The sequence below is a fragment of the Bubalus kerabau genome, chromosome 1 (assembly GCF_029407905.1).
Source record: "Bubalus kerabau isolate K-KA32 ecotype Philippines breed swamp buffalo chromosome 1, PCC_UOA_SB_1v2, whole genome shotgun sequence".
In the NCBI taxonomy this organism is placed as follows: domain Eukaryota; kingdom Metazoa; phylum Chordata; class Mammalia; order Artiodactyla; family Bovidae; genus Bubalus; species Bubalus kerabau.
Window position 1 is genome coordinate 11,906,546 of NC_073624.1, and position 8,528 is coordinate 11,915,073.

Here is an 8,528-nt window from a genome sequence, read left to right on the forward strand (position 1 = left end):
CGGCAGCTCCCCGCGGGCGGCGGCGGCGGCGGCGGAAGCGGCTGCGGGCTTCCCACGTCCAGACGGCGAGCACAGGGTTAACCCGCGGCGGGCCGGCGCTCGGTTTCCAGGGCAACGCCGGCAGTTCCGGCGCGCAGGCTCGTACCATCGCGCGCGCGCGGGGGAGCGCGGGGGGCGGGGGCGCGGAGGCGCGGAGAGCAGCGGGTCCGGCCCGGACGCCCCCGGCGCGGCCGCCGCTCGCCCCGGGTCGGCTCCGCGCGCGCGCTCCGTGCCGGCCAGCGCTGCCCCGCGCGCGGACGCGGGGGCCGAGAGCGCGCCGGCCCGAGGTCCCCCCGCTGGGGAGGCCGAGTGCGGGCGGCCCGCTGGCAGCTTTGAAAAGCGGGCGAGGACAAAGGCGGCCGCAGCCTCCCGGCGCCCAGCCCGAGCGCGCAGCCCGGCCCGCGGGGCGCCGGAGGATGCGGCCGGGGGCGCGGCGGCGGCGGCGGCGGGGCGGCGCGGGCCGGGCGCAGCGGGGCTGAGCCCAGCGAGGGCCGGGCCGCGGGGGCGCCCGCCCGGGATGTGAACGCCGAGCGCGCCGGGCGGGGAGGGCGGGCAGGAAGGACGCGCGGACTGGAGGAGGAGCGGCGCCGAGCCGGAAGGCGGGAGGCGCGTCCGTTGGGCCCGCGGCGCGGCCGGCCAGCCGCCTCGTCGCTCGGGCGGGAGCGGGGCCCGCGCCTCCTCCCCGGCGCCGCGGGGAGGAAGATGGAGACGCACATCTCGTGCCTGTTCCCGGAGCTGCTGGCCATGATCTTCGGCTACCTGGACGTGCGCGACAAGGGGCGCGCGGCGCAGGTGTGCACGGCCTGGCGGGACGCCGCCTACCACAAGTCGGTGTGGCGGGGGGTGGAGGCCAAGCTGCACCTGCGCCGGGCCAACCCGTCGCTGTTCCCCAGCCTGCAGGCCCGGGGCATCCGCCGGGTGCAGATCCTGAGCTTGCGCCGCAGCCTCAGCTACGTGATCCAGGGTATGGCCAACATCGAGAGCCTCAACCTCAGCGGCTGCTATAACCTCACCGACAACGGGCTGGGCCACGCGTTCGTGCAGGAGATCGGCTCGCTGCGCGCGCTCAACCTGAGCCTCTGCAAGCAGATCACCGACAGCAGCCTGGGCCGCATCGCCCAGTACCTCAAGGGCCTGGAGGTGCTGGAGCTGGGCGGCTGCAGCAACATCACCAACACGGGCCTCCTGCTCATCGCCTGGGGCCTGCAGCGCCTCAAGAGCCTCAATCTCCGCAGCTGCCGCCACCTCTCGGACGTGGGCATCGGGCACCTGGCCGGCATGACGCGCAGCGCGGCCGAGGGCTGCCTGGGCCTGGAGCAGCTCACGCTGCAGGACTGCCAGAAGCTCACGGACCTGTCCTTGAAGCACATCTCCCGGGGACTGACGGGCCTGAGGCTCCTCAACCTCAGCTTCTGCGGGGGCATCTCGGACGCCGGCCTCCTGCACCTGTCGCACATGGGCAGCCTGCGCAGCCTCAACCTGCGCTCGTGCGACAACATCAGCGACACGGGCATCATGCATCTGGCCATGGGCAGCCTGCGCCTGTCGGGGCTGGACGTGTCCTTCTGCGACAAGGTGGGGGACCAGAGCCTGGCTTACATCGCGCAGGGGCTGGACGGCCTCAAGTCCCTGTCCCTCTGCTCCTGCCACATCAGCGACGACGGCATCAACCGCATGGTGCGGCAGATGCACGGGCTGCGCACGCTCAACATCGGCCAGTGCGTGCGCATCACGGACAAGGGCCTGGAGCTCATCGCGGAGCACCTGAGCCAACTCACCGGCATCGACCTGTACGGCTGCACCCGCATCACCAAGCGCGGCCTGGAGCGCATCACGCAGCTGCCCTGCCTCAAGGTACTCAACCTGGGCCTTTGGCAGATGACGGACAGTGAGAAGGTCAGGTGAGGGCGGCAGCACCCGTCCCCCCCGTGCCCCCCACCCCCAGTCCCGCCCTGTTCGCCCTCCGGCTGCGGACGCGGTGGGGCGATGACCGGAAGCCCCCAGGATCCCCTCCCCTTTTCCCTTCACGTGTGTCCAGGGTGGGGGTCCCTCCACCCTCCCCCCCGCCCCTCTCCTGTTCCCTGAGGGTGTGGAGATGGACCCGCCGCCCACCACCCACTCCTCCCGTTGGGGGTCCGGAGGAGGGACTGAGCTACTGTGTCCGCGCTGCGCCTGGAAGTGGGGGTGGGGGTGGGAGTGAGCAATCCCTCCAGCCCTGGGGAGTTGAGGAAAATGTCTGCCTTCACTTAAGCTTTCATTTGAATACTGTGATCTGGTTTTTATTTCGAAATGTATAAAAGCAAACCCAACTACAACGGCCTTTTCACCCTTCTTCCACTTTGTAACTAATCCCAGTCTCGCCTCATCGCTCCTCTGACAGCATTCTGCTACTTACGCTCATTTCATTCGTATTGTCTCTTTTTTTTATTTTTTGAAGAAACTTGACATCAACTTGTCTCTTTTTTTTCTGCTGAGTATATTCTATATATTATATATATATAAGTTATATATATATATATACACACACACACACATATATATGTCTGGCTACCTCGTTTTAGTTTACTTTTTTCTCTGAAGCCCTGGAATTCTACAAGAGAGATATTTTGAGACTGAAACATTTTTGTGCCTGGACTGGAAAGATGCCCATTAGGTTTGTACGTCTTTTTTCGTTTTGGCTTCTTCCCAAGCCCCATCCATCCAGTGTTTCCCACTTCACATTTCTGGCTCTTACATTTCTTTTTCTCCTTGTCCGTAAGCATTTGAGGACCCAGCCCATGCTCCTAAATCTTGACTTAATTTATAGCACAAATGTGTGGGAGACATGAGAGTTGGACTGTTGTTTTTTTTTGTTTGGTCTGTCTGAGGTGCAGATTGTGTCTTGAAAATGATGATTATATATGCAACGTCTGCCCTGCCCTCCCTCTCTTCCACATTTCCCCACGAAAAGGTCACAGTGAGGCTTCCTGTAGGGAGCAGAGGAGCTGGAACTGGCACTGGCTTAGAGAGGCCCCGGGCCCTGGTGTGAAGGGAGGAGACTGAAATTCATGTCTTATCTCTATTCTGTTAATAAAACAGGTGTTGGTGGGTTTTTTAAAAATTCTGTTTCTAAATGGAGGAATAAACGCCTTGCTTTATTTTGGTGGGGGTTGGGACTTGTGGCTTTAAAAAAAAAAAAAATCACTTCTGAGTAGGATGTATATTTTTCTGTTGGAGTTTTTTGTTCGTTTTGTTTATTTTTTTAGAATCCTCCACAGCAACATGCGAGACCATGGAGTTAAAGAAACCCAGAGACCTTTATCAATTAATTGTACTGTTTGTGAATTTGTATAAATAATAACAAAGATCCTCTTAAAACGTTTATATTCTTACAGTAAAAGGTTAAACTGATATTTATATAATAAAAGAGGAAATATGAAGTATGTTTTTTGAAAAAAAAAAAAAAAAAAAAAAAACAACAACCAAAAGCCTTGTATCTGTGAATTATTTTTAAGGCAGTGTGTGTGTTTGGGTCCAGGCCAAAGTAGGAGGTGGGTTTGCATCTCTGAAGTAAAAGTATAAGATGCAGGGTTCGGTGGAGCCTGTGTGGTGTGAGTAAGCTTGTGGTGAAAAATTTATCCTGTATAAAGTTTACTGCTGACATCTAAATGTTCTGTTGCTAGAAATGTGATTAGAATGGAGATTTATCATTTCTGAACTGTCAATAACATGGAAATTTAAAGAAACTGAACAAAATGAAACTTTTGTAAGAGTCACAATTCCACCAGGGTGGCCAGTTTTTCTCCACAAGGACATGAGACCTAGGGGAGATGTTCGAGAAATGGGTCATGAGATGTGGAAGTGGGAAGAAGGATGGGTTTCTTGATCCCTAGAGGGTGTGGGGGAGGCTGCGAGAGGGCGGGGCGGGCACCAGGGCCATTGTTGTTGGGAAAGTTAAGGGCACTCAGGCAAGCGGACTGAGCCTCAGAGGGAGCCCTGGGCAGGGGAGGGGGGCACCCGGTCCCTCCTTAGCATTCTCCACCAGCCCCACTGAGTCGGTGGGGAGGAGGGCCTGGAGTTCTTGCCTATTTGCATTTTAAGAAGGAGGCGGGCCTGGAGTTCTTGCCCATTTGCATTTTAAGAAGGCGGTCACTCCATCCTCTCTGGTGGGTTCTTAGCCTGCCCTGGGGCAGAATACCAACCAATTCCAGCAAGGAGCTCCTTTTGGTAGACAATAACTAAATCATCTGACACCCTGTGGTTGGGCTGTGGAAACAGAAGTGTATATAGCGAGGCTGTTCATATTCCTGGTTTCACATAGGCCTGTCTGGTTTTAATACTGATCTCAGAAAACGCTGGTCAGAGCAGCACAGCGCTTTCCTGGATCCACACCTCTTTCCAGGAAGAGAGTAAGAACCAGGTTTCTCTTGGGGAAGATTGTTCTGTAAAGTTTCCAAGCTCGCTGCTGGGGCCGATCACAAAAGCCGCATTGTTCCTTTTTGGAGAGCTTTCACAAGTGGGTCTAATGGGGCCTGACACTAGATCCATCTTCCTTTTCTTTGGGGAAGGTGTGGATTTGTCCCTTTCCTCTTAGGTTACAGTGCTTACTGCCTGGGGAAAAAAATGTGTGAACCCTGGTGAGGACGAACTCTGAATCAGGGTCAGCTTTCTGATTCAGCGTTTGCCTCTACAGCCCCCACAAGCAGTTGAATTCTCAGACTGGTTTTCTTCTCCCAAGAGACTGCAGGGCTGTGCACATTCAGCCAGTAAAAATCTGAGTACCTCCTAAGTCTTAGACTCTGTGGTCACCTCTCATTTAATACGAAAAGTAATCTGCCAACTATAACCGGAAGGTTTTTCTGCTTCTCTGTTTATTTTTTACTTTCAAAGTTAAATATAAGCTTGATTCAAGGCTGGTAAGTTAATGTTTGGAAGTTAAGATTGGGGGCCTAGTTCCTCATCCTGAACTGGGCATACTTCAGAATCCATCTGGAGCGTCTCTGGCAAACAATGAACAAACCTCCTTCTTCCATCAGAGGCGACTGTCATCCCTCAACGTTTTGGGACGGAAAGAAAGGAATTGGGGTTGAGAACCTGTGTTGTGCTTTGCCTGTGCTTGTACACATCTAGTCCTCAAAGTGGCCTGCTGAAAGCTACCCTCTTTTCCAGGTAAGAATACTGCTCGCCTTAAGTCAGCCAGCCACTGAGTCCAGGCCCTTTTGCTCCCCAAGAAGGATCAACTACAGACTGCACCTTGGTTTCATGGAAGGTGACCTCCCGGAAGTGAGTGCTGGCTGCCTGAATGCAGGATGGACAAGCTCAGGCCACAGGGCACCACTTGAGAGGGAGAAGTGGGTTTGGCCTCACCGTACCTACAGGAATAGAAGGGGATGCTTTTAAAGAAGAGCAGCACTTAGAACTCGAGTGGATACGTCATTTGTGGGTGGTACACACATTAAGAGGCACTGCAGGGCAATTTTTAGAATAACAGAAAAAAACCTGGCTCGGGTGTTCGCTGAAACTTCAGAACTGACAAACCAAAATAGGAACTTAGTGTCAACCTTATCGTCTAGAAGCAACAAGCCTCAGTAGGAACTGTCTGGGTGGCAATCGGGAAAGGGTTCCCCCTGCTTATCCACAACACATGGGGCAAGAGCGTTGCTTAAAAGATGACCTAAGCGAGGGCAGGGTTCAGGCAGCACCTGCAGCCCCTCCAGGACCAGGACAGGCCCCTAGCTAAGAGAGCTGGGTATCCGGGAATAACTCCCCTCCTCAGATTCCTTCCTGCCCAATTCCTCCATCCTAAGGTGCAGGGGTAGGGGTCGGGGGGCCCCACTTGATTCATTCCAAGTTTGGCAGCAATGACAAGGATGCTTGCTCAACTTACGGTACAACCTTAAATAGTTCAGAAAATTCAAGCTGATCATATGCTTTCATGATTCAAATCAGCCAACAGAGATCTGAAAAAGCAAAGGTTCCTTTTATGGAAGGTTTTTTAAAAAAAATATTTATTAGGCTACGTCGGGTCTTACTTGCACCATACATGCGCTTAGTTGCTCCGAAGCATGTGGGATCTTAGTTCCCTGACCAGGGGGACCAGGGATTGAACCCACAACCCATACATTAGCAAGGCAGATTCTTAACCACTGGACCAGCAGGGATGTCCCAGCAGTTTCTTTTTAAAGCTAAGAGCCTTCTCTTAAATGGAGACATATGCAAACTAAAGCAGCCTTTCCCCATCTCCCCCCACTTTCCCAAAGTGGCTACTAGACAGGTGCTGATCTCCAAATATTAGTAAAATCTTTTCCTTCTGACTTTGAGAATTTGAACTCAGGTTTTCAAAGCCAGAGAAGAGGATCAAGGACCCCAGGGAACACCGTGTTCACAAAAAATTTGTGCTGAGTCGTGTCCAACTCTTTGCAACCCCATGGACTCTAGCCCACCAGGCTCCTCTGCCCATGGGATTTCCCAGGCAAGAATACTGGAGTGGTTGCCATTTCCTCCTCCAGGGGATCTTCCCAACCCAGAGATCGAACCCCCATCTGTCAGGCAGATTCTTTACCACTGTCCCCCTGGGAAGCCCAAAGAATTTTGTTGTTCAGTCGCTAAGTCATGTCCGACTCTTGGTGACCCCATGGACTGCATGCAGCATGCCAGGCTTCCCTGTCCTTCACCATCTCGCAGAGTTTGCACAAATTCATGTCCATTGAGTCCGTGATGCTAGCTAACCATCTCCTCCTCTGCTGCCATCTTCTCCATTTGCCTTCAATCTTTCCCAGCATCAGGTTCTTTTCCAATGAGTTGGCTCTTCACATCAGGTGGCCAAAGTATTGGCACTTCAGCATTAGTCCTTCCAGTGAATACTCAGGGTTGATTTCCTTTAGGATTGAGGAGTTTGATCTCCTTGCAGTCCAAGGGACTCTCAAGAATCTTCTCCAGCACCACAATTCAAAAGCATAAGTTCTTCGGTGCTCAGCCTTCTTTATGATCTCACATCCATACATGATTACTGTAAAAACCATAGCTTTGACTGTAAGGACCTTTGTTGGCCAAGTGATGTCTCTGATTTTTAATATGCTGTCTAGGTTTGTCACAGCTTTCCTTCCAAGGAGCAAGCGTCTTTTAATTTCATGGCTGCCGTCACCGTCCGCAGTGATTTTGGAGCCCAAGAAAATGAAATCTGTCACTGTTTCCACTTTTTCCCCATCTATTTGCCATGAAGTGATGGGACCGGATGCCACGAATAACACCCTCTTATTAAGAGATCAGATTTGTAACCAAAACCCAGACCTCCTACAGCTTCTGACAGCAGCCCCTCTGCTCCCAGGGCCCTGCTGTGGCCACGGGGCCAGTGGTTGCCCCTCTGCTGCCCTCCTCCCCCTGCATCAGTTGTCACCCCCTTTAACAAGCTAATTATGTGCCTTTACTAGAGGGCAAGACCTAAACTGTGTGCCACCGTGACCCATGAGGAGTCAGGGCTGGGGCTCTGTGGATCCTGGGAAGCACAGGATTAGAAATCGGAAGCCAGTGCCCAGGCCACACCTCTGTCTCATCTTGTCGAGGTCCTTGTTCAGAGTGGGGAGCAAGTGACAGTTTTTGAAAAGTGAATGTTATCAGACAGAGAAGACCTGATATTTGTGCCTGTGCCAACTGTTAACTTAGAATGTCTCCAGGGTGAGTGCACAGCAGGGAGAAGAGCAGACACTTAGGTCTCGGATAGAAGACGGGTATTTCCAGACACCGCACCTTTAAATGTCCACACCTGGTCAGTGTCAGCCCTTTCATCTTTCCCAGGAGTGGCTCTGACATTGCCTGCTGGAGCTGCCTGTGCCGAGTGCTGGGTACCACACTCAGCCGCTCCTTCAGTCTAGGGGCAAGAGGGAGTCGGCCAAGAGCAGGAGACACAGCCCCTGATGGGGTATGTTAACGCCACCCCCTGCAAGTAAAACAGAATCCACGTGGAATTCCTCTACCTCCTGTACGTTAACACAGAAACGTGCGCATACTTTCTTAGAAGACTTAAAAGCGTTTTATGAGCTTGTCACCCTTCCACTCTGTGTAAAGGACAAATGCCCCATGTCCTTGTGTGTTCACTTTCATCTGTGAGTGTGAACAGCCTCCTGGTCACACATGCCGGGCAGAGTCGAGTGGGATATGGACACCGCCCCCGGGTGCACGGAGTTGTGACCCTGTGCGGCTTCCCCATCTCACAATTCCTGTTTTCTCAAATCTGGTAGATACTGGACATTTCATTTTAGAAATGGGGAAGGAGGCTTGACGAGGGTGAAAGACCGTGCCCAGGTGACGGCCCCAGGCATTCCCCATCAGTGAGGAGGCCTGTCCCCAGCCAGCGGGAGCCAGATCCTGGTTGTTGAGCTGTTGCTAAGCAACACCGGACACCCCGTCCCACTTCTGAAGGAGCTGAGCCAGGGAATGTTATTTTTACCTGGAGGAAGCACCCTGAATGCTGAAAGTTTTGTGTTTTGGTTTTTGGGCCTCTCCACGTGGCA

General features: G+C 53.6%; 1 protein-coding gene across 2 annotated transcripts; it reads left to right on the top strand.

The window, feature by feature from the left end:
• Window positions 1–242: 242 nt before the first annotated feature.
• FBXL14 (F-box and leucine rich repeat protein 14) lies at window positions 243–7,527 on the top strand. 2 transcript variants are annotated; one of them, XM_055567779.1, is made up of 3 exons: window positions 243–1,935; window positions 5,188–5,301; window positions 7,104–7,527. In XM_055567779.1, exons 1-3 carry the CDS (start codon window positions 742–744, stop codon window positions 7,236–7,238), a joined length of 1,443 nt encoding a protein of 480 aa, XP_055423754.1. In that variant the 5' UTR covers window positions 243–741; the 3' UTR covers window positions 7,239–7,527. The 2 variants fall into 2 exon arrangements, with proteins under 2 accessions (XP_055423754.1, XP_055423761.1); XM_055567786.1 differs by lacking the exon at window positions 7,104–7,527 and having other exon boundaries at window positions 243–1,940; window positions 5,188–5,324.
• Window positions 7,528–8,528: the final 1,001 nt, after the last annotated feature.

Excerpts from the sequence above, each read along its gene's own strand:
- FBXL14 (XM_055567779.1), top strand. The coding sequence starts at position 742 with ATGGAGACGCACATCTCGTGCCTGTTCCCGGAGCTGCTGGCCATGATC. Across the intron at positions 1,936-5,187 it reads AGATGACGGACAGTGAGAAG|GTAAGAATACTGCTCGCCTT; the intron begins GTCAGGTGAGGG and ends CCTCTTTTCCAG. Across the intron at positions 5,302-7,103 it reads TGGAAGGTGACCTCCCGGAA|GTTTGTCACAGCTTTCCTTC; the intron begins GTGAGTGCTGGC and ends TATGCTGTCTAG.